Source organism: Scomber japonicus, chromosome 22 (genome assembly GCF_027409825.1).
Source record: "Scomber japonicus isolate fScoJap1 chromosome 22, fScoJap1.pri, whole genome shotgun sequence".
NCBI lineage: Eukaryota > Metazoa > Chordata > Actinopteri > Scombriformes > Scombridae > Scomber > Scomber japonicus.
In genome coordinates this window covers 4662550-4687519 of record NC_070599.1, presented here as the reverse complement: position 1 = coordinate 4687519, position 24970 = coordinate 4662550, and the positions used below count along the sequence as shown (strand labels likewise).

General features: G+C 39.2%; 1 protein-coding gene across 1 annotated transcript in view; it reads right to left on the bottom strand.

Moving 5' to 3' along the window:
- The window catches only part of focad (focadhesin), a 65134-nt gene extending 43041 nt beyond the window's left edge, over window positions 1–22093 (bottom strand). The window contains exons 1-13 of the mRNA XM_053343842.1: window positions 22028–22093; window positions 20904–20978; window positions 20003–20157; window positions 17061–17159; window positions 10123–10224; window positions 9715–9940; window positions 8769–8978; window positions 8533–8620; window positions 6779–6972; window positions 5524–5784; window positions 632–736; window positions 258–359; window positions 45–172 (exon numbers count right to left, since the gene is read on the bottom strand). Of these exons, the coding sequence (XP_053199817.1) occupies window positions 45–172; window positions 258–359; window positions 632–736; window positions 5524–5784; window positions 6779–6972; window positions 8533–8620; window positions 8769–8978; window positions 9715–9940; window positions 10123–10224; window positions 17061–17159; window positions 20003–20157; window positions 20904–20978; window positions 22028–22084 (1802 nt within the window). The 5' untranslated portion in view covers window positions 22085–22093. The remainder of the gene's footprint in view (window positions 1–44; window positions 173–257; window positions 360–631; window positions 737–5523; window positions 5785–6778; window positions 6973–8532; window positions 8621–8768; window positions 8979–9714; window positions 9941–10122; window positions 10225–17060; window positions 17160–20002; window positions 20158–20903; window positions 20979–22027) is intronic.
- Between the last annotated feature and the right edge of the window lie 2877 nt (window positions 22094–24970).

Here is a 24970-nt window from a genome sequence, read left to right as displayed (position 1 = left end):
TCAACCAGTCGAACCCTTAGGCCCCTAACAAGAGGTGGTCTGACCTCTCTCTGCAGATGTCCCTGAGGCAGGCGGCCCTGGCCAGAATCTGCTCCCACTGGGCGTCCCTCCCTACCACCACCCTGCTGTCCTTCTGACCCAGCAGACGCTGCAGCTCGGGGTAAACTCGGTCCTTACACAAAGAAACAAGTGTGGGTTGAGAAAGAGAGGACAACACAGGAAGAGGATACATTCGGACGAAGGGTAGACTGACAGACCTGTTTCTTCCACAGAGCAGTCATCAGGCGCATTGCCACTGCTTTCAGCTTGGGGGTGCTGGCCAGCATATGGAAAGTCTGCAGCACCATGGGGACACAGAGCTGCAACATGAAAGCACAGAGTTAATATAGTTAAAATATTCCTAACTTCAGCTCTCTGCATATTCTCACAAACCTGACTATGAGTCAGAGCAAAGTCTGCATGCACACATTCTTCTTCTTCTTTAATATTCAGAACATGAATTATGATTCAATTACAATCACAAACACACTCTTCAGAGAGGATGCATGAATTGAATTAATGGAGTTATGTGCTGGAGTGCATCAGAGATGGGTTGTATTTCATGTTATATTTCATCAGAGGTGCTCACTACCTTATGAGTCCCGAGGTTTGGCAGGCAGTTGAGCACAGCATGAGCCAGACCTGGATTCTTTTCCTTCCCCAGCTTGAACAACAGAACAGGAAGGAGGGAAGGGACCTGCAGACACACATGTGAGACTGGCTGAAGGAAACTGGATGAAGACACTTCAGAGAATATAAAAGACACCTCTTATTTCCTGTATGCTGGGATTTCCAGATACTGAAATATTTAACATGAAGTCAGTTTTCACAATTTAAAGTGCCATACTAAAGGAGGCTAAAACTTCTGCAATCATTCATCTTGTATTATATATGTACTTAACGCCCTGGTAGGTAAAGTTTAAATGTGATTGCAGCAACTTTCAAATGACTCAGATATTGTTTATAGAAAAACTTGAAATTTAGAGCAGACCATGTGTTGCTTTCAGCCCATTCATCTCAGTCTGTTGCAGTTTCTTTTAAAGGGATACTAACTTCTGCCACTGGGGGGCACTAAAGAAAACCTTTTTCAAATTCTACACATGGTGCCTTTAATTTAGATCAATTTGTACACTTCACTCCCTCATCAAGTATTTGTTTTTCTGTTGATCAGTGTTAAAATATCATAATTACATGTAACGTGATAATATAGGGTTAAAACAAAACAAACAAGCTATACTATATACTGTGCAGTAATAAGAATACATTAAACAAATGCAATTCCAGATCAGATCTCCTGCAATGTAATTAGAATTGTGAACACCAAACAAATCTGAAGGGTAATACATTACTGGAGTTCACGGCAATGGCAGTAAAGGTTACTATATAACAGACAACATCAAAGATAATGCTGTAAGTGAAATAACCTAAATGTAGTATAAAAAAACAAATACAAATTTATACTTCACCCTTAACCTCCAATCAGTTAATACTGTATGAGATGATCTGTTAATATAGTTTTGCTAGTTTTTTGGTCTTAGCATGAATATGTATTCCCTATTTTCCTCATCCACAATGTCACAATTTTGCAGTATAGAAGCCAACATGTTCTTCTGGCTGTTTGGACCCACAATCCCCTGCTTAGCTGAAGATTCGTCACATGACCAATGAAAGCACAGAGAAATCAACAGTGCTAAGATAGATGCCAGGACAATAACAGAACGTCAAGGGCAGATAAAGCAATATGTCCCAATTGAATGCATACTGCATGCAACAGTACATACTTCGTAAGGGGTAGCTGCAGTATGTACTAAACTATTCATGCTGTAATGACACCATTAATTGCTGGACTAGAACTAGATCATTAATGTGATGAGCTCCACATGTGCTCTCTCTGCTATGACAAGGTTCAGGCTAGTCAGATTTATTCAGACAGGGAAGAAGAAGATGGACAGAGTTTTGACAGGGGAGGGAAGATTCTGAATGCTCCTCAGGCACACATGTCAGTCACATTTGAAGAAGTCTATCTCCCAAGTTTATTGTCAATGTAGCAGAGGAGTCTTGTAGTTTAACTTAACTGTATTTATAAAAACACTTTACTGTAAGTCCCCCTATTTAGCATTCAAAAGCAATATATAAACAGTTAAATTATTTTAAAAAACATGACAATATAGTAAAACACAGTTGTAAGTTGTAACTTAGTCAACACTTAAAATGCCTAGTGATTAATATGTTTGTATACTGCTTGTAAATGATTAATAGGAAGTGCTACTGAGACAAAAAATGAGAAAAATGCATAAAAATTAAAATGCGCTTCATGTTCTTGATGTTTTTTTCAATACAATTCAGTAAGTAAGTTGCTATATAGATATATATCTGTATATATGCACAAACCCCAGCAGGGTGAGCTGTGGTGACAGTACAGGTTCAAGACTGCCCCCCTCTCTTTCCCCCTAATAATCTGACCCACAGACATCAGCATCTGAGCTCCCGTCTCATTTCTAACCACATCCACTCTGGTCAAGCTTTATGGATGCAGGTTAGTGAGTGGAATGAAGGACAATGCAGGGTTAACAGTTTATCACTCCCGTGGGTGTTGGGGTCAGAAATAGGAAGTAGTCAGAGTCCTTGGACTGTGGTCAGCAACAGCTCTGCAGTGGAACGGGCTTTAATTAACATAAAGCACTTACTGCTGCCCTGCACCTTGGCTGTTGCATAGCAACCCCTTCACCTGCATGGCTTGAAAGGAGGAGGGAGGGGCACAGAGGCACACAGGAGATTTTCCTTCAACTTACTGGAGTATATGCTTTCAGTGTACCCCTGTAGTGTCTGCTGCTGACCCTAACTATCACCTTCAATCAATTAAACATCCTTCCATTTCAATTCAATAAATACATGTTGCACCTTTGCATCTGCACACACTGTGAGCTGAATCCAAATGCTAATCTATAAAGTGTTTGGGGTGTTTTGTGACTGCATGCAGGCAGATGTGATGTGATGGGCTACAGCGAGGAGGGAAATTCAGCCGATTCAAATATGCCAATAACCTTCTACCAACGCATGAAACGACCGGCGCAAGTAGCACTCTGGGAGCAATTAGAGCAGCGGGGGAATACTCGGAGGCGTCTAACGAGCCCGAGTAATGAGCAGCCTATAACACCGTGTGATATTTCACTTCATCTTCTGGAGCTAGAGTGACTCCATTTGCAGTCCCAGAGGGTCAGAGGGAAGTCTGTCAGTTTTAAACATCTCTCTTTATGAAACAGCAGAAGAGCCAGCAGTTGAAGGCAGGTTCCATCACTGTCATTTCAATCAGTTCAAAGTCAAAGATTCACAAAAATATCTGTTTTTCGTAAATGAAATCGTCCATTCAAGCATACCAGCCGTGAAGATTTTAAAAGCCCATATCAAAGGTGTTTGCAGTTTTAGTTGACTGACCACATGTCATACTGCTCATTAATGTTGGCCGTTATCCATGGCAGAGCTCTGGCATTTAGTTTGATATCCTTCTTTTCGGGCAGCTGTAGAGTTAATTTCTTTTCAGTAGTCGACAAAAATCAAGTGTGAAGAACTTCTTTTCTGTCACTTTTCATCTGTACGAATGTATACAACACTATAAATGCCTTGTATGACTGACACATACAAAATAAAATTCAGTTATTTTCTAGCATAACTCAACCATTAGCACTGTTCCATCCAACATCTCCAATTTGCTTATTTAAATAAATCCAATGTTGTCCACGTTGTTGAACCCAATTAGACAAATCATCAACCGATGAGAAGCTCTGTAGGTTGGTTTTAGAAGAGAATTGGAACATTTCTTACTTCGGTGACCCCTAGTGGTGGGATAAAAGAAGACGCTTTGACAGACTAAAGTGAAAATGGTTTTTAAATGTTGCATATCATTTGCATCTACAAATAATTGTATTGTCATGTGGAGCTATAGGCTCTGAGAGAAAGATGTGGTATGATATTAATGATGGAGTGGGTGCAAAATTCAGATGTAGCTCCCTGGAATCTTAGACAGGCAGTCATAAGTTAAACCTTGTATTGGTGGAATTGTAGATGTGCAAAACAAACATAATAACTGATCCCAACATCTCCCAGAGACTGCCAGACACTCTGCAGACGAACCATAAACACGACCGACCATAAAGAACATCATCATCTACAACTACTGCCTGGAGGCCCACACTTTCTTTTCTCCAGTGTTGTAAGAGTGGAACTTTTATTTCAAAAACTAATCAGATCTTGCTCTCTAGAGTATATATATTTCACCTTGCCTACTAGCTTACATATTGAAAAATCGCAAATGGCAGCCGACTACAACAGGCTTATATTTGGAGACAGTTAATGGAAATTCATAACTTCTTCACTGTTCACCTTTATGTTAGTTATGCTATACTGCGGTTTTGAAAGGGGACGTAATATGCTGTTGTGATTTTCTGTTATTTTTATACTGGTATGATGTCGTATATCTATTCTAAACATGGTCAAAGTTCCAAAACTTGAGGTTAAGGTTGGTAAAAGTTCTCACTGCAAGGCAGAAACCAGGGCTTCAACCTGCTCTGATTACTTAGTTTACATAATGACCTCTACTTCCTCCTAAAAATCAGGAGGTCCAAAATGGCCATTGATTCCATAGACTTTTGTTGCTAAATGTGTTTATGTGCTTAAGTTGCTCCATGGGTCTTTAATGGATCCTTCATGTACAGATGTATTGTAGAAGGTTAAACTGAATTTGGAGTAAAGGAGAACAAATAGAAGTTAGCCCCTGGAGCTATCTGGCTAAACCGGCCTGTTTCAGACAGAGGCTGAACTGAGGGGCTGCATAAAGGACCAATATGACATAAATGAGGAGGGTTTTTTTTAACCATATATCATGCAAAGATACTCCAGTAGAGCCCCAGAATATAAATACAGACCTGGATATGTGCAGAATACGTCCCCTTTAAGACCTTTTGGGTTAGTTAATTTGTACATTTGTAAATAATTTGTGTACAAAAACAGGTTTTCTGTTAAAAAAAAAGAAAGAGTATGTTTGGTAAGTATATGACATTATGGAAATGTTCATTATATTTAATTTACTATCTGACCTATTAGTAACTAGCTGTTATTTCACCGTGCTGGCTACTATTTGAACCTTGGCATTTATATGAATACCAATTCCTCTTTGAAAATGCACAGGTCTTGGTACTGTACACGTATTAATGTTTTGTGAATGTACATTTTATAGAATATTCTAAGAAGTTGTCTCCAAATAAAAAGTATATTTAGTTTAATCTTCATCTACCTGCTCTGAAGAAGGAGACCCAATTCTAACACTTGAAGGCATTGCTTGTTTTGCCTCAAGGTCAAATGTACATATTTCAGTTTTAACCTTACTCAAATATCAAGTGTGTGTCATTTATTTAAAGCTTACATGGAAATAAAAGCTTTTCCCCAGAGAGCTCCTTTGTGTAGAACTGAGTGTTGTGGATTATCTACCTGGCAGGGGTCGGCTGCAGCCATGGCCTGACCCGCGTTCAGAGCCAGCTGGCAGACATCTTCTCGACCCGTGATGATGAGATGGGTCACGATGAGGACAAGGGTGGAGGGCAGGCGCTGGCTGGACGACAGGGCCGAGCGGACTGACAGCAGCCAATCGGCGGCCGCCGCGGGATCGCCCGCCACTTTGCGGAGTACGGACAGAGCCACACTCAGCTCACTGTACCAGGAAGTGAGAGGCAGGACCAATGGTATGGCAGACTGAGTGGAAGGAGAGAAGAAGATGAAGTGACTAAAATCAACAAATTAGAAGGAAGAATACATTCCACTTGTGGTTCTGCTGAATCTTTTCTTTTATTGTTGCATATGACTTATTATATTGTTCTGTACTTATTATTTGGATAATAAACTCTACAGTACATAATAGAGCCTGAGCGATATTATTGGCCGATATTGGCCTATCACAGATACATTAGTATCAGTGTTTATGCCATCCGATATGTTGATTTTTTTAAAAAGCTATATAGGCTGCATTTTATGTATATTTAATCCTTTTTCCAAATGTATATACATATTAATCTCCCAGTGTAGTTGACTGTTTTTATAAAAATGAAGTTTATTCTTACACTGTTAAATATCACATCCTCCATTACATATTATTGTCACAAGTACTTGGTAACCACATTTGTGTTTATGTATGCTTATGTAAATATTATGTATATATAAGATTATCGGCTGATATATTGATATTCCCTAACATTGGTATCAGCATGGGCCCAAAAAATAGTAGTAGTAGTACACAGAGCCACTGTGGTCCACTGCAGTGAAGAGAAGTTTGACAGTGCTTACAGCTAAAGTTTCACTAGTGTACTTCTACCAGTAAAGTCACATGACCTCCTTTCTGATGGGATTATTTAACAAACACTGTTAATCTGAAAAAGTGTAGTTCAAGAGACCTATGACAGCGATGCTCCTCTTTTATGACATCATTATCATGGAAGGCATTATTTACTACTAGTGGACCAACTATACAGCTCTCTGGGAGTGTACGTCATGAGTTAAATACCAAGAATATTCAGGATGCCAGAATATAATTTGCAGTTATGAGATCCTCCAATAAATAACATCCCTGAAACAATCACTTATACTATAAACCAGGCTGTGCAATCTTCTTTATTGTGCATATGCGTTTAAGACAGAGCAAATAAAATCAGCTTGGGACAAAGTGATGAATGTACAATGTCTGCAGTGCTACCTGGCGGGGTTTATCCGTCTGTCTGCTGATGCAGCGCAGCAGGCTGTGGGCCAGGTTGTGGTTCTGGTTGTGTGTCCTCTGGTCAGACAGCGGCTCAGTGAGACCTGAACAGGACAGGAGCTGCAGCACAGGAAGAACCAGGACTGGACTCAACCAGGGACAAAGCTCAGCCTGCTCTGGGATTAAACTCAGAGCTTTATTAGGACAGAAAAAGGGGAGAAAAAGATACAAATCATGTTAGGGATTAGAATGTGAAGTAGGATAACAACAGGATAAAATCAAGAACTTGTCATGGCTCAAAAGTGGCATTTATAGAAAAGTTTGGTACTGTATCATTTTGAACCAGGAGCATCTGCAGATTGATTCCATCCCCAACAAGATATAATCCACTAAAGTTATGCTTGATACCAGATGAATAAATGCTATCTTGACTGTAAGGGGAGTTGACAGCAGCAACTGAGTGATATTATTTGTTTGGGAGGTAGAGAGTTACAACAAAGTCTTCTAAATAAATAAACTAAGAAGTTTATTATACTTTTATATTATCATTATATCTGTGGTATAAAATTATCTTCAAATGACAATATTATCGTTTATCACGATTATTTCTGAGACAATATATCGTCCAATAAAAGTCGTGGCAAAATCGTGGCAGGTCTAGTGGTGCTAGCGGAATAGTCAGCGGGTCACCAAAGTCGGAAGGGTCTATCCTCAGGGAACAATTTTGTGCCAATCCATCAAGTAGATGTTGAAATATGTAAGTGCATAAGTGAACATTTGGACCTCTTGGTGGTGTTAGTCAGAGGTTTTTCACAGTTGCTCAGACATATATCCAAAATGTCATTGCATACCATCAAATAGTTGTTAAGATATTTCAGTCTGAAAGAACCATTATACTGTATCAGTGTTTTAAGTAGTTATCATGACAGGTGTAGATGAGACTATACTATATAAACACTTTATTAAAAGCTTACATACATGTATATAAGAAAACAACTGAATTCATCAGTACAAGCACTTTTACTTTACATTTGAATGACTGTTAATATAATAATATGAAATAGTGCAGCTTTAAGTATCCACTAGACATGACTATTCAACAAAGACTCTGCAAAGATTACTAGATAATGTTAGAGACAACCTTTTTATTATCTTGATGTGTATTCATGGTATAAAACAGCATGCTTTTTGGATGTATTTCCGATTTTGGAATAAATGAAAAAACACAGAGGAAAAACAGATTTTTTCTGGCCTCTGACAGCTTGCTAATGGAGAGTGAAATGAACATTTTTATGCCAAACGTGCAGCCTACACCCCAATATCATAATAACCCATAATGAGCCTAACATCACGGCTTGTTATGATATTCATTACACAAACCAATTAGTGATGAAATACTCTTAATGAGCTGATTTGCAGATGCTGGAGAAGATGATATGGAGTGTTTGGCCTTGACTTTGTTTCCCCTGCAGCAGGCCTTTTACAGGATGATGTGATTTTAATCTGTTCGGAGCAGTATGATATAAAAATGGTTTCATCTGCAGGTCAGGATTTCAGCCAGGTGATTTACCGGTGGTCTGCACCAATCATTTTTCACCAGGGGATCTATTAAGTCTTCAGTATGTTTTAAACAAACGATTGGTGATGGTGTTGTTTTATAATGTCTTGAAGGCAGAGTTTGACATTTTGGGACACACAATAAAAAGCTGAAGTGTTAAAATTTTACAGGTTATTTCTTTCTTTTTTTTTCCTACCTAAACTGAGCAGGCTGGTCTGCTGAGCTGCAGGAGCCTCAAGCAGGAGCAAGGCCACGCCCATCAGCAGCTCGTCCAATGGCAGCTCCTGCAAGCACACAGTGTTAATACACATATAGTATTATTGTGTGTCCTGATGCTGGTTATGTGATCCTAAATAAATACCACATTCAGATGAGTTTGGAATGAAAATGATGATCTAAAATCTTATTGGATGAGAAATGCTGCTGTGTCACCTGTTGGCAGGCAGGAAGGAGCTGTTGCATTAAGCTGAGGAGCGGTCTGCAGTCTCCGCTTAACTTTAGGCAGCGCTGACAGGCGCAAAGCAGCTGCAGCATCAGCCCGACTCTCTCAGTCCTCCATCGCTCCTCGGAGGCCCCGGCCAGACCCTGAAGCAGAGTGTCCATGAATCCACGCAGCTCCAGCACGGCCTCCACACTGTCCACCTGTCAGCACAGAGCCAACACCAACTCATCCTTTATTACTTCCTCAAACTACAACTTGAGTAAAATGATTATAATAATTATTAACTAGTATGTGCTTTTTTTAATACAACCACTAGGAGTCGCCAAAGTGGGACATTTTTCCATTCTTACATATAGGAGCTTTTGATTGGTTGAGCTTCAGAACATAAATAAGTAAGTAGTGGTAAGTAAGTAAGTATTTAAATAATGAATAAGTTGAGTTAGATGAATGAGAACATTCTTACATTTTCAATTATATTATATTCTGTCTGATAAAGCAAATTCTTTCTTATATCATTAATCAGCAAAAGTCCATGCCTAAAAGTGATTAGAACAAGCATAACTAACTTAAAATACATATTTTTTGTAGTTAATGTCAAAGTTTTGGCTCCTTTTATTTCAGTATTTTGAAATTAATTTGACTATTTATATTTTTTGTTATAAAACAGCTGCATAATATATTTCATAAGATTGATAAACCAAATTGTTTCTAAGTCTATGGTTTAAAGTGATGACAAGAAGTGCAACTTTACCTTAAATATATATATTTTGATATTTATGATTCGGGGGGGGGGGGGGGGCTAAAGACTTCCCATTAGAAGATATGATTCTTGTATTGTTCTATTAAAATATCATAGAATAATACTCCAATACTGACATCAGCATCTCATGGCCTAAAAACAGCCCATTCCCCCATCACCATCACCATCACCATCACCTGCATGTGTGGCACCAGCTGGCAGAGACAGTGCAGCAGGCTGTCCAACACCGGCAACGTCTTCTCCTGGTCCTTGCTCTGGCCGTCTGATCCTGCTCCTGGGTGTTTGGGCAGCAGCACCCTGAGGAGACTGTGTCGTAGGAGGGCGAGCTGGGGTTGCCTCTGAGGTTCACAGTACAGGTAGCGCAGGAAGGGAGCCAGCATGGTGATGTAAGCTGGTTCATTCCTGTGGTGTAAAGACACACAGCGTGTTAATAATCACCACTCAAACAAGCAGCTGTGTATGTATTTAACATTACAGCATCGTAACAGCTGACAGTGAGTTAAATGGGATGTGCTTGTTCTCTGAGGATGGCTTTTTCAAATTGATGCAGCTATTGGCTGTCAGGATCAAGGCCCGGTGCTTGCCTGTCAGCAGCCTGCTGAATGAAGTCATCAATCTCCAGCAGCAGAGCGGGCCAGCAGTCGGGCCGGTTCTCCAGGGCTGTGATGTATGGGTGGGGGCTGCTCCTGCGACACAACGGGACAAAGCAGAGGTCACATTAACGCCACGCATCCTGGTTTTTAAACCCATGCAGGTGACTCTGGTGTTTAATCAGTCTAATCAGCGTAAACAGCAAACTGAGCTGTGATGAGCTGATGTGGAGGAGGAGGAGAAGTCTTGATCATCATATCTCCTGGAACATACTGGACTATATACAAGCACTCTATGCTCTTCATTGATGGTTTGCTCTTTGGTACTGGCCACACTTTATTGTAACATGTAGGATAAATTACATTTTTTAAATGTTGTATTTGTTCTTGTAATCTACACAAGATCCAATTAAGATCCTTTTAAAAACTTGATCCTGAAGCATTTTTAGGGCGAGGACTTCAGATCTGCAATATTTACTACCTTTTCTTCCTGCTATCTTATTTCTTCAGGAGAGGTCAAGTGTTTAACTTTCCCCTCCAGCCAGCTTTTAATACATATGAAGAGACTCTGCTTGGAATAACAATGTGTGTCTTGTTTTCTACAAAAAAATTCAAATACAAAATCCTACTATTGTTTATACTTCATTAATTAATGAAATCTGCCAACAATAGTTAAAGTTCTGTGCTTTCCTTCACATCTGAAAGGTCAGCTGTTCCACACAGATTCCAGGTTTATAGAGTGAGACTGTTTGTAATAAAGCTCAGTCAGATCTGATGGAACAGTTTTATCCTCTGTCCCGTCAAGTTCAATGTTCCACCATATCTGCTGCAGCCATATAACTGTTTCCAACTACTGAAAGAAACTTCTCTAATCATTAAAGTAAATCATTAGAGAAGAAAGCTGTAGTTACAGTTGTAGACCTGCTTGGACAGATAGTCCTATCATCACATACAGACATCAGTGTCAGGGTTGTTATTGTGTTTTAGGACACTTCTTCACAGAGGTGATGATTTGACTTCCTCAGATACACCTGAGCCTCTTTGCTTTCAGTTCACATGCAGCTAGACATCATTTAAAAAGAAATATATCACAGGTAGCAGGAGGGGTGGAGTAATGGAATGCCAGGGACAATTCTAATCAGTGTGAGTGTGTAGCACATCCTGCACGGCACAGAATCTATGAATACAAATATATTTCATTTCAAAAGTTTAACCGCTAATGTAAGATGTCTCCTCCTTCACTGTGAAGTTCATCTTCAGTGTTTGTGCACTGGAGGCTTCAACTTCCCACATCACACTTGAGTAAGTTGCATACTGGATTGTGATTGACTCCAAACTAGTAGTGATGTTAAACAGATGTTTGAGTCAATTTGCGGAATATACTTAAAAAAGAACACTACACTAGATTTCAAACAATATTTCAAAATAAGATGATTGATAAATATAAAACTGAGTTATAAATATAATTGTAGATATGTATTTAGTAATGGATTGCTTTATGTATAAGAACCTTGTTAGTCTTGGGGATATACTGTATAAGGACATATGTGTATATTTACACTGTTTTATTATATGTGCATTATATATGTAGCCTATTATTATAAATGTTTTGTGTTTGTTATGCACATTGGGATCTATTGAATGACTAATGTTAAAAGGGTTGGTGTTATAAGCAAATGCTTCAGCCTACACCTTTTCATTAAAACTGCTTTATTTATTTATTTATGCATACACAACCATACCATACTACACTACACTACGCTACGCTACACTACACTAAAACTAAAACTAAAACTTAGTTAAGTTAGTTGAGGTGAGGTGCTTCACCCTCACTATAAAACACTGCGGTAAAAAAACATATTCTTGTTATGTTCCTTATTTTATTTATTTTTGGGTTTGTTTTTTTGTTTTGTTTTTGCCAATAATTTTGTGTTTGCTGGCTTTTTGGAGCTGTCTAATTGGTTGTCTGTATAATTCAACTGTATGATTTAACTATTGAGCTATGTTGCTTGATTTTTGGTTGTGCTAATTAAAAAAGGGCAAGAAAAATATATATATTCATTCTTCTTATGTTTGCTTATTGTTTCAAATTGATTGGAAGTTTAAAACGGTAACTATTTCTCAATACCACCAACTGAAGGTCTTCCTGCCCTCTACCTGTCCTGTCCTGTCCTGTCCTGTGAGCCTCCATTACTCTTGAATTTGCAAACCCATTAAGCCCAGACGAAACACTAGGGTCAAATCCAAGGTGAAGTCTGTGTGTATTGTTCAGACTACAACCCACAGACAGGCCAGAGGTTAAAACAACAGAGTAGGGTGGTGTGTGTATGTGTGTGTGCAGTGGGGGGGGGGGGGGGGGATGGGGTGAATGCCACCGTCAGCTAACCAATGCGTTCCATCAATCATCACATATCTAAGTGTATAGGAAGGAAGTTCAACGACTGAGAGTGCCTGTGTGCTTGTGGCAGCTTGTGAACTACTCTACTCCTTCTTCCCTGTCTTCACATGCTATAATCTGTCTGACCATCTCTGCCCCCCCTTCCCCTCCTTCCCCTCCTTCCCCTCCTCAGGTTCCCTGTGGCCGTCTCCCAACCCTCAGCTTCAATGCGGCTCCCATCCATCAGCCTATCACACTGCTTCCTCTTCCAGCTGCCACACAAAGGAAGTCAAGACAGAGACTGTCTTCCTTTTTGGTTCAACTCCAAGTTCACAGCAGAATCAGACTGCTGGTTGACTAATGGACCAGGTAGACTGTGTCTGCTGTAACGCCCAGTTTCCTGGACTATCACTCCAGCCTCTGAGGTGAAGTCTGGGTTGGACCACAGGCCTGGTTTACCGTTTGAAAGCTGGATAGCAGGCCAACCTCACTGAAATATTATCCAGTGACATAGTCTCTGACAGTCTTTAAATATTAATCTATAAAATCCGCAAAAGCAACAACATCCAAACTTCGGGGGAACTATCTGGTTGAAACATCCTACAATGTAACCAATCAGAAACTAAGAATCTCTTCAGCACATTCCTAGAAACTGAGACTAAGAAAATACAAGCAATAAAGCATTAAACCCAAAAACTTATCTTCCACTAAAAATATAGATACTAAAACATACATACAACATAGTCAACAGAATTGCATCTATGTCATTTCATTAATATTGTAAAGCAGACTACAGAATACAGATTCTATTTTAAGTATTCAAGTTTAGCCAAACCATCCACAAACATGCTTAACATGAAACAACATGTGTTACTCAGATTTCAGTATCTGGTGGTTATGAGCACTCATACATTTTACATCTTGGTAAAAGACATTAAAAAGATAACTTGATAATCAAACAGGGGCCAATAGTGAAGCAGGTAAAATAAAACACTAATCAGTGCATGCTTCAATTGACTACATTGATCTGAATCAATTTAGGAGTTTCTGATTACGAGTACCAAAAAGTTTGATACACCATGATAATCTATTGTAGCTGATTTAGTGACATAACCTGAATGTTTTGTGTAGAGGAAGGAGAAACAGGTACACCAAATTTGTTTCCAGCAGCCTTTATGGTGACATGACCTCCGTCTAACATCTGAATTTTTGAATAGCTACAGATCCCAAGAGGTGTTATAAGGGGAAAAACACTCATTAGTACTCACAAATTAATCACTTGTGCTCATGTGCACATGATTTATTTATTTGTATCACTGTAATGTTTATGGAATACAGAGCTGGAATACAGAAATAAGCCAGAAGTTGGGACATTTTTCTGTGTGCTGAGGAAGCCTCGTTAACTTATAAAGCTACTGTTCATTTGACAGCATGAATGATCAAATATTGTGCACCATTTTTATTTTTTTTTACATGAAACCCATGTTCTGTAAAAAGTACATTAAAAAAAGCACAATGTTTGTGTTTATGTTCCAAAATAAAAGTCTGACCTATAAGCTGATATACTGTTGCTGAACCATTTACTGATATTGGCCTCAAAAATCTAGCATCAGTTAATCTATAGTGATGAACATATAGGATTTTCTCTTTTGGTAACCTGTTCTTTTTTTTACTTATACTTGTGCTACCTGCTTAGATGTATTGTAAAAAGAAAAGGTAGTATTTGTAAATGTGTAACAAGTGAAAGGTTTTATATCAGGGCTGCAGGTTAAGACAGGTGAGTCTGCTTAGTCCCCAATACAGCTGCAATAAGAATACGATATATTTCAATAAATAATGTGTGAATGACCATTTTAGTGCACCTGAGCAGACAGGCTAGATACAGCGGGTATGTGGGAAAGCCTGCAGGGGGACAGCCAGACTAGCATCACATGAGAAACGAGGTGGTGTGCCGGACAGAGCCCTGAACCTTCCCTGATCCTGCTGGGGGCTGAAGTGGCTCAGAGTCTCGGTGGCAGATTGCACGGGGCAGTGGCGAGCAGACGGTCAACAATGGGCACCAGTGTGCATCCTCCATTAATCCTGCAGCATTTACAGTTACCCAGCAGTGCCAGGCCCGACGACCAATGGCGGGCCAGACTGCCAGGCCAACGGCGCCACCCTGCTGCCCTCAACACATTCATCTTCCCACCGGGGAGGTTCAGGCCGCCAGACAGACACAGACAGCAGAGACAGCGATGAAGACGGAATGAGAAAAAAAGGGACAATGAAAAGATGAGAAGACTGGAGGAGAGAAAGAAATTTGGGGGATATAGATGTGGAGAGAGAGCGGGGAAAACAAAAAAAAAGGAGGAGAGGCTGTTGGGGGGTATAGACAGAGAAATGTGGAGAGCAGGAGGGAGGAAGAGAAACATGAAGGAAAAAAGGAAAAAGAAAAAAGACAAAGCAGCTCAGTCTTTTTATCACCCGCTGTAACTGATTAAGGAGGCCCCAGGATCTTGGCAGAGGTGCAGAGCTGGAGGAGGAGGAGGAGGAGTAGGAGGAGGGGGCTCTGTCCAGACTCCAGCAGGAGCGCAGCCCTACACTTTATCCAAGCATTTAGACTGATCTGTAACACAGAGAACTGCCCCCACTCTGACTGCTGACTGGATCGTTCGCATTCTCCTAATCACGGCTGTTCTCTGTTGCGCCGCGAAAACCACAAAATACCAATCCGATATGATAATACTGTACTCACATAATAATTGCTGAGATTTGGTATCACAATGAAATCATAAAGAAAGCCAAGAAAACATGAACAGCCAGCAAGCAGCAACTATTGCAGCTTGAGACTGAAGCCAATACAGATATACCTTAAACTGCAATACCTCTGATGGCCAGTAGATGCTCCAACTGACTCCAATTCAAAAAGGCCTCAAATTCTCTCTAGAAATACTAAGTTAAACATTTTTTCAACATGTCATCATGGTCTCAATCTCTGGATTCATACCCTCTTATAATAATTCTGGTGATCATTTTGAACGTTTAAAAAGATTTGAAGATTTTTAGTGGCTGTGATTTCTACTGTATTGATTGACAGTTGGCTCACTCCTCCTCGAACTATTAACTCGACATTTCATTAAGTGTAATGACACTTGACAATAATACCTGCACTGTTAGCTAGCAATTTAGCTACAATAGGTAACGTTGGTCCAAGTGTGAAATGCTTGGTATTTCCATTAAGCTACTGTTAGCTTGGCTCTTAGGTAGCGTGGCGTGTTTCAAGTGCATGAGAGTCATATGCCGAGTTCCATTTACATCGGAAGTTGGAAGTCAGAGCTGGGAACAACATCACAGCCAAGTCTGATTCATTCCAGTTAGAGGGCAGTACCAGAATTCCAACCAGTTCTAGCTAGGTTAGCCACTGATAGCAATACCTCATACATATATGAAAAAAGCATTTTATTCAAACAAACAGTATAGCAACATGTCCACAGATAGAAGTTGGAAAACTGCTAATAAACAGGATATTACTCCAACTTTCACACTGTTTATATACAAGGCTACAATCTTGGATTTTGAAGTTGGGGCTGGTGAGGTTCGTCCGACTTTCTGAATTAGAAATCCAACTTCAACTGGAACACAGTTGAAAGAGAACTTGGAAATTCCAACTTCTGAGTACAACTGGAGTGCACCATCAAAATCCCCTACTACTTATCTGGAAGTTCCTTGCTCCAAACGGAAATGGTAGAGTTGACAATAACCTGCAACTTTGGGCCCCCAATAAACCAGTGGGTTTCATCACACCTCGCTACGTCCATCTCTATATAGCAGTCAGATGATTAGATCTACATTAGTTCTAAATGAACCAACAGTTTATCTGGATCTTCTAAACTGCTTTATTTGGAGGCCAAATCCATCATCACACAGAAAAACAGTGTTGAGAGAGAGGTTGTTTTATGTAGCGCAACAAGATTACTATCATCTTCTTCACTGTTTGTTGGCAGATTACAAATCACCTGTATATCTAATTCCTAATCTACTTGGCTTTTGATGCGAATATGAGCCACTCCAGTAGTTCAAAAAGCAGTTTTACTATGAAAAAACGAACTATCATACTGATTGCCATAACTGATTCTGAACATTCTGCCCATGAATATGCAATTTGGACTTTATAAGATGGATCCAAACCCCTACTATTTTGGGTAGGAGGTAGGGTTGACTTATTAAAGACATCCTCCCACAATCTCCCACCAGACTTCCTCCTATCAACTACATCTAGATCGAGTTGAGAGCAAATCTCTTTAAACACTCCCAACGGGCACATGTTTGCTCGCATCCTGCCTCATAATGTCTATGTAGCCAGCAGCACAGTCTCTAAAGCTGGGGTGTTTTGTTTCAAGAGGTAGTACCACAGGGGAAAGTAAAGATTTTGTGACTCATGTATAGTTAAAAGGGGTACTCCACTGAGGAAATAACCCTGCTGATGTCATTACAGCTACAAGTGTAGTCTGATATCATTAATTTCAGACATGTAGAACAAAGTGAAAGCACTACGTGTATGACAGAGACTGACCTGATAGAATAAGGACAGGTAAAGTGTGTTTCTCGGTCCCTCTGGTCCGCCTGTGTCTGTAGCAGCCGTCCAATCACCTTTATCAGTCCCTGGACATTTCTGTTCACGGGAAGTCAAAAACAAAACACAGAGAATTTCAGACTCCAATTTATGTGAAACCTTTTTTTTACTCGGTAGGAGATCCATCTAACACTATGAAAACAGTGAACCAGGTTTTGACTGATATGTATGGACCTTGATAAAAAATGGAATGCTGTAAACATAACAACTGACATGTTTAGAGCTGCATCTAATCATTATCAGTTTATCTGTTGATTATTTTACTGATTAATCAATTAGGTCTATAAAATGTGGAAAATTGCAAAAAATGCCAATTACTGATTCCCAAAGTCCAGGATAATACTAATACGATAAATGCAGCTCAAAGTGCTTTACAACAGAAACATTTACATACACCAAATGTTTCACATTAAAAAGTTCTAAAAAGGAGCATAAAGCAATGTTAAAAAGAACAAAAAAGAAAATAGAAAGAAATAGAAACATTAATTTAATATAAAATGGGAAATAAAAATAGCAAACATTTTAAAATAGTAAAAAATAGTACAATAGAATAAATACAATATATACAATGAAGTAAAAAACAGCATTTTAAAAGAAGTTCAGTAGTGCAGAACGGGTGAGATGATTGTAAGAAAAGCTAATAAAAGTATGAAGATGAAATTTAAATATATTATATAGAGGACCAAAAAAACCTTAAAAAGTATATTTAAAATGGTTGGCGATTAATTTAATAGATGTCAACTCATTAATAATTCACTGACAGCAGCTCTACAGTAGATATGTTATCACCTTAGAAAATTATGTTATGGCAAATGTGTTAACAAACACAGAGTAACATTAGCATTCATTTGGAGTCATGTTGGTGCCCCCCTGATGAATGTAAGTCAAATATTCACTCTCCTTTTAACTCTGTTTTGGTCTCCTCCAGAAACATGTATTTTTAGCTGCTGAAAGCTTCACTATGTTGTGTGTGTGTTCATTCTCTGTTTGTTTTCTGTCACATGTACACATTAACCATAGTCATAGTCACATCTTAAAATACACACATTCATTATTGTGGGAAGTAAAAAGGATTGTGGAAAATCTTTGGTCCGACCAATCATTGGCAGATGCTGAACAAAGGTCATTTTCCCAGCTGACTCAACATTTTCCACGTACTGTAAGACGTGTCATTACGTTGAATAGAAAAGGTCACTTTGCAGTCAGACTCCCGTCTCCTGCTCTGATGGCTGGCCCATGAGAAAAATGAATAGATCATAGACAACACAGCAGAGGTGGTAAAGACAATGTGTCACCCTCTCTGTTATTGAATGCTATATTCTGCTTCTGTATTGAGGTGCTGTGTTATCAACATACTCTACAGATAGTACAAGTAGAGTATGTACTGTGCAGGCTTGCCAGTTAGGTCTGTCAGCTATTTTTAGATTTAGTCCTGAGATCCAATGTTATATAATAATGTAAGAGCTATAGTCATATTTGTTCAACTGCAACCTGCTTTTTAGTCAGCTTTGTGTTCACACTTAGTGAAGAAAAACAGGAACATTTAAGTAAAGCTGTAGTTTATTAAGGCACTTTCAGATATTATTTAAATTATTGAAATATTTATTGAAATATCAGTCTTCTTTTAGCTGTAATTTTTCCTCTTTATCAATCAAGAGAGAAAAAGAGACAGAGATTCATACATCACAGACTTTGGTTTTATACATTTGTTTGTATTAAAGTCCGACTGATATATCGTCCAGCCGATATTATTGGCCGATATTGACCTATCACAGATATATCAGTATTAGTGAATATGTTGTACGATAAATGCTGATATTTTAACTTATATTGGCAGCAGTTTATGTAAATGTGACCCTTTTTCTTAGTTTAAGTTTAATATATGCATGTTTTTTTTTTTTAATTCATGTCTAATTGTAATGATTCAATTCCTAGTGAAGTTTACTGTTTCGGTGCACTGATGTCATTTTACACAATAAAGTTTTTTAAAATGTTAAATATCATGGCTGATACCGAAATTAGGGAGTAAAAAAATTCCCATATCGATATATTGGCTGATAATACCTCGGCCTGTGTGTTTATGTATATATTGTGTATATACAGAAACACACATTTTTTGTAATGATCCCCCAAATGTTTTCAAACGCTTAGGACAAAGATATGTATTATGGAGGTCTTATCAGCCAATATATATTTTAATTTTGGATTTTTTTTTATTCACTAATATTGGTATTGGCATCAATGTGTCACCATTTTTGTCAATAAAACACAATTTCAGTTCCTATCATGAACTTTAACAAGCGTAATGATGTATGTATAAGGTCTGTTCTCAGTGCTTGAATCTCATACCAGCAGAAGAAGTAAAAAATATCTTGTGTCTATTATGGTATTTTAAGAATTTTTAAAATACTGGCAAAACGAAAAATCAGATGGTTCCGTTGTATTATCACCGGAAGGAGCATTTCAACTGTTGACACACCTATAAATGCATGCACTGAAGAACTTTGATGTTTTACTGGATATGAGAGTAAATCTTGGTGGTACTGAGCTGACAGCATCGTTCTGAAAAGTCAAATTGGACGAACTTTACGGTAGACTTTACAAGCCAATAAAAGAGGCACTGTCTTATATGAGAATCATCCAAGCTGTGAAGAAAAGACTAAACGTTCCACTTGATTTGTCCCAGAAGTCGGAACATTTTTCTCAAAAATATGACAAAGAAGTTAGGACATATGTATGTAGTATTATTGTTGAGTACCCTTCTTATAGTCTCTGGTATTTCATAGCTGATTTAAAACATGCATGCTTTTTTTAATGAACCCACTATCTTAAACAATTCAAGAGGCATGAGACAAGCTGCAGCATGAGTGTGTTTTGTGTACCTTGCAGAGGGCAGGAGGTTGAGTACGCTGTTGAGGACGTAGTGCAGGTCTGCGTGGCCCTGATCCACCAGCAGCACCATGGCATCGCAGCAGGTTGAACGCATTGGAGCGCAGTCGCTGCAGCACTGCTGCCACAAAGCCTCCAGCGCTGGACCCTGATACACACCACCAACATAGTCAATACAGGTTTTCATTTCAAATGTATCTTACAGGCACCATGACATAAGACTCAGCTATGGAAAAGCACAGAATAGTAGGCTTGTCACGATTTGTTTTGTTGGACGATATATTGTCTCAGAAATAATCGCGATAAACAATATTATTGTCATTTGAAGATCATTTTATACCACTGATATAATGAAAACATAATAATGCAAGGGGACGGGATTGGAGAGTGGGAGCTATGCTTCCATAAAAATGGGGCTGAAGACTACAAGTTTGAAAGGTAATAAAATGTGGAGGTGTAGAGTTAGAAAGAAGAGGTTAGCAAAACACGGTAGCCTGTTCCCCATCTCTGCTAAAGGATACAATAGCTGCTAGTAGCATAAATACACCTGAAACTCTGACTGAACTGTCAGTAATCGAGTTGCATTGTGAGTAATGTAAGCACTAGAATTTAACATGAAGATTTATCATCTCTTCTGCATCAATTTGGTTCTTTTTTGCTGTCCTTACTGAGGATATTATAGAAATGCAATGCTATACTGCTGAAGTCTCCAATGACAAAGGCACTATTCCTTTTTGAACAAGAAGTTAATTAATAACTCCAACCAATCAAATTATCATACATACTGATACAACAGGAAGCGCTTCATATTAGTGAGTATGGGAGCCATTATAGGGACTTTTATTTTGAAAAACAAAACAAAACAAACAAAAACATTATATTGAAAGAACTCACCTGTGTGGAGGACCCGGTAATTTGCCCATTTTGGCCCTTCTCCTTTAGCACAGCAGCTACAAGGTTTCTCACTGTCTGGAAAACAAAGAGCAGATCGACATGTACATTTCAGCTCAAAGTAAGGTACTGGTCTTTACAGGGATCACTACTGGAATCAACTGGAACTCTGATGAATCCAGGCTGACCACAGTCACTGTTTTTGGTAATGGAGCAAACAGTCACATTAAAGTCTCAGTGACATTTTATACACATAAAGAACGTTTTGGGAAATATGTTTGTGTGTTACAGGAAGCAGCCTACCGATACCTCAAAATCTCACTGATTAACATTACGTATGTTGCTTGTTTAATCCGTACAAGGAGTTATATGCTGGAACTATTCCGACATTAGAGTGTCATCAGAGTGAGGTTGCCAGGTTTGCTGCCATTGTGTCTTTACAAAACCGAAACCTGTACTCTCCAACCAGATCTGTGTAACCACGCTCATAGTGGTACAGTAGATGGTACACAGAAGTGCAAAGTGGATGGATAAATGGTTGTCTTCACCAAGAAATACTTATACCTCATAACTGCCTGAAAAACCACAAGCAAGAAGAAGTTCAGAGGTTAGGGTTAGGGTTAGGGTTAGGATTTGGGGATTAAGGTTTGCTGGGTGTAATTTTACATGCATTACTTACACTTCAGATAGAGTCAAACTAGCTGCTTCCCTCTGTATGCAGTCTGGATGTTAAGCTAGACTAAAATCTTCCCAACTTCTTTAAAATACCCTGAATCCTTTCAAATACTGTAACTAACTAACTAACTAACTAACTATGAGCTCAATACTACATGTATAAGCATCATAAAACTAGAAGTCATGGCAGAGTTGTTGAATTGGATCGCATTAGATTGTACAGGTGGGTATATCTGAATATGAATACAAAATTGAACCAGGTATCAAAACTGAACCTACCCATGGAGTTCCTGTAGGAGATATGCTACATTATGTTGTTTAGAGAGGACAGGATTAACACTATCAAAAGTCACAGGAGTGAGAATGAGGAATGAATCACAGAATCACAGAAGATGGAAAGAACACTTTATTCCCACGTCACCCTCTTGTCTGGCCATGAGTCAGCAGCTCACCTGGGCTTGTATGACAGGGCTCTGGAAATCAAATTGTGTCTTCAAACTCTCCGTCATGTCTGCCGGTCATCTCTGGGAACAGGAGGAAATTCAATTAGAAAAAGCTCACAAAACTCAATGAGTAAACAGTGTCAGCATTATTGTTCCTGTTCTTTGACTTAGGGGGACATCACTATGACAGAAAACTGAATTTCAGAGAGAAAGCTGGGCGGTACCCTCCTATCTAACTCAACAATATCACATGTCAGTACATGATGAAGTCAGCCTTTGAAACAAAAGCTGATGTGAAGCAGCCACCTGTTGCTTCAGAGCACTAACGGAGCACAAAGATTCTACGGAGAAGCACTGCTTGGAGGTATTCAGGGTCTGACCCGGTGAAAGCTGATCCCCTCCCTGTGTTATCAAATTATTAGCCTGAAGCTGTGACATAATTTTGCATTAAATTATTCACAAGCCATCAGTACACCCCTCCCTCACTCACCCACAGGTTGCTATGCAGAGTGGGCCAGCTCAGGTTTTCTCAATAGACCTGACAATATGCTGTGCAGGTGCTGACCACCAGCTGTCTGAGGACTGCTACACCACAGCTGCTCAACAGCTACAGTTTGTTTTGGCAGTCCTCCACAACAGGTATAATAGTGATCACTATGAAACATTCATGGTCCCCAGAGGAAGATCTGGGGACTTTGGCGATGTCCACTGTGAGCTTGACTTTGTGTTTCAGAGTGAAATATCGTCACAGATATTCTCCAGACATGCTCCAACATGAATTAGATTTTGAATTTTTGTTTTTTATTAAAACATCTCAATAACTCTTGGATGGATTGCTGTGAAATTTGATTCACACATTCATGGTCCTCACAGGATGAATTGTAATGACTTGGATCTAATGGCTTTTTATCTAGCATAGTGATCAGAATAACGTCATTCTAATCACAGACATTTCCATCAGCTTCAACTGTACTTTGTGTTTAGCGCTAACCAGGTCTATCACTATAACTAACTTTTGTTGGGCGATATATATCGTCTCAGAAATAATCGTGATAAACGATATTATTGTCATTTGAAAATCATTTTATACCACTGATATAATGATAATATAATAATGTAAAGGGGGTGGGGGTGGGATTAGAGAGTGGGAGCTACACTTGTATAAAAACACAGACTGTCATTATGGTTGGGGACAGAGTTATTTCCCTTTAATTCTTCTACAGTCTCCACTCAGGACGTACACAGTGAGGAATGGAGGACACTACTTGTTTAGTCAATGTGACATGAATAGACTCTTAGCTGCTAATGTCAAGTGTGTTAATACTGAGGTCAAAAAATGATCATGGTCATGTCCATGTATCATATGATAAGTCCATATATAAATCATGATAAAATACACAATACAATATATCGCATTTTCTGTAAATACAATTATTAAATATTTTCTGCTCTCTGTGTTTCAGTGTGTGTGGGGCTCATGTGTGTGTGTTCTGCACACACAGAGTGGAGCAGAGGAGAGACAGTGAACCACATGAAACACTCCAGCTGTTGACAGCTACACTTGTTACATTACTATAAGTGTGATTAAAGCTTTGTGAGTAAAAAGCCAAGAAGAGTCATTTATTATTGTAATCTGCACAAAAGATTGCATTACACCAAAGTCTGTATTATTATGCTATTATATTATCATTATATCAGTGGTATAAAATTATTTTCAAATGACAATAATATCGTTTATCGCGATTACTTCTGAGACAATATATCGTCCAATAAAAGTAGTTATGACAGACCCAAGATATAAACATTTTGTGACATTGCACAGCCCTGCAAAAAAAAACATATTTAATAGTTTTAGTGGCCATTATCGATAAATTACAAATTCATAAACCCCCATAAAGTTACATTATTATTATTATTATTATTCCTAACTGAATATTTTAGTCCCTTTTTTCCCTCCAACTTCTTGTCTTCAAACTAAATGTGTAAACTGATATATTGGGTCTAACATTACTACAAACACAAGCAATATGAGCCTCATTGTAGCCCAACTCCCTGCCACCCCCTCCCCAAACACAGACACCCAACCCAACCCCCCTGCTGTTATCTAACTGATAAGCCCCGCTTGCCTCGCTGTACTGTCCACCACCCTGCTCCTGCACACTCAACAACGCCGCCTCTCACCGCCACACAGCTTCCTGACCACACTAACAGGTAAGTGAACGACACCTGCTGCTATCCAGCTTACACTCCAGACTTTATCAAGTGCTCATGGATGTTCATAGACAACCAGCTTATTATGACATGTCACTGTTTATCTATAGCTCACCATACTAGGGCTTCACATGCTTTAAAATGAGTGACTGCTCTGTGGAGTTTGACATGGATGTGACTGGTAGAAGTTTACAGACTTTACAGAAACTAATGACTCAGCTTAGGGTTAGGGTTAGGCTTAGGCTTAGGGTCATCATCACCATTATTTGTCAAAGTTTTAGATGATAGCTATCATTTAGAAGTGCCTGGCTTGTTCCTCTAATTTAAAGACTGTCAGAGTTTGTACACCAAATTGTTCCAGTGGTTTCTACTGCATATTTACCTTACAGCAAAAACAATATGGGCTGGCCTGTACTGCTAGGTCTGCATTAGCAATAGAAGTGAGGACAAAGCGTGAACAGTGTTGAGCCAACAGTGCTTTAGAAATGACACCGCTGAGGCTTTACTGTGTGACGCTCGGCTGCTGTGGACTGCACGCGCTGGAGCACAGGCACATGGGATTTTTTTTTAGCGGCCTTTCAGGTGGCGCAGCACACACACACACACACACACATCCACACACCCTTTCACGGCCATGTCGGAAGGCCTGGAATCAACATAAGCACTCAGACTGCAGCCTGATGACTGGGTTTCCCAACATGTGACACAGCTGTTTGTAAAACAGGTTGGTGGAATGCAGGT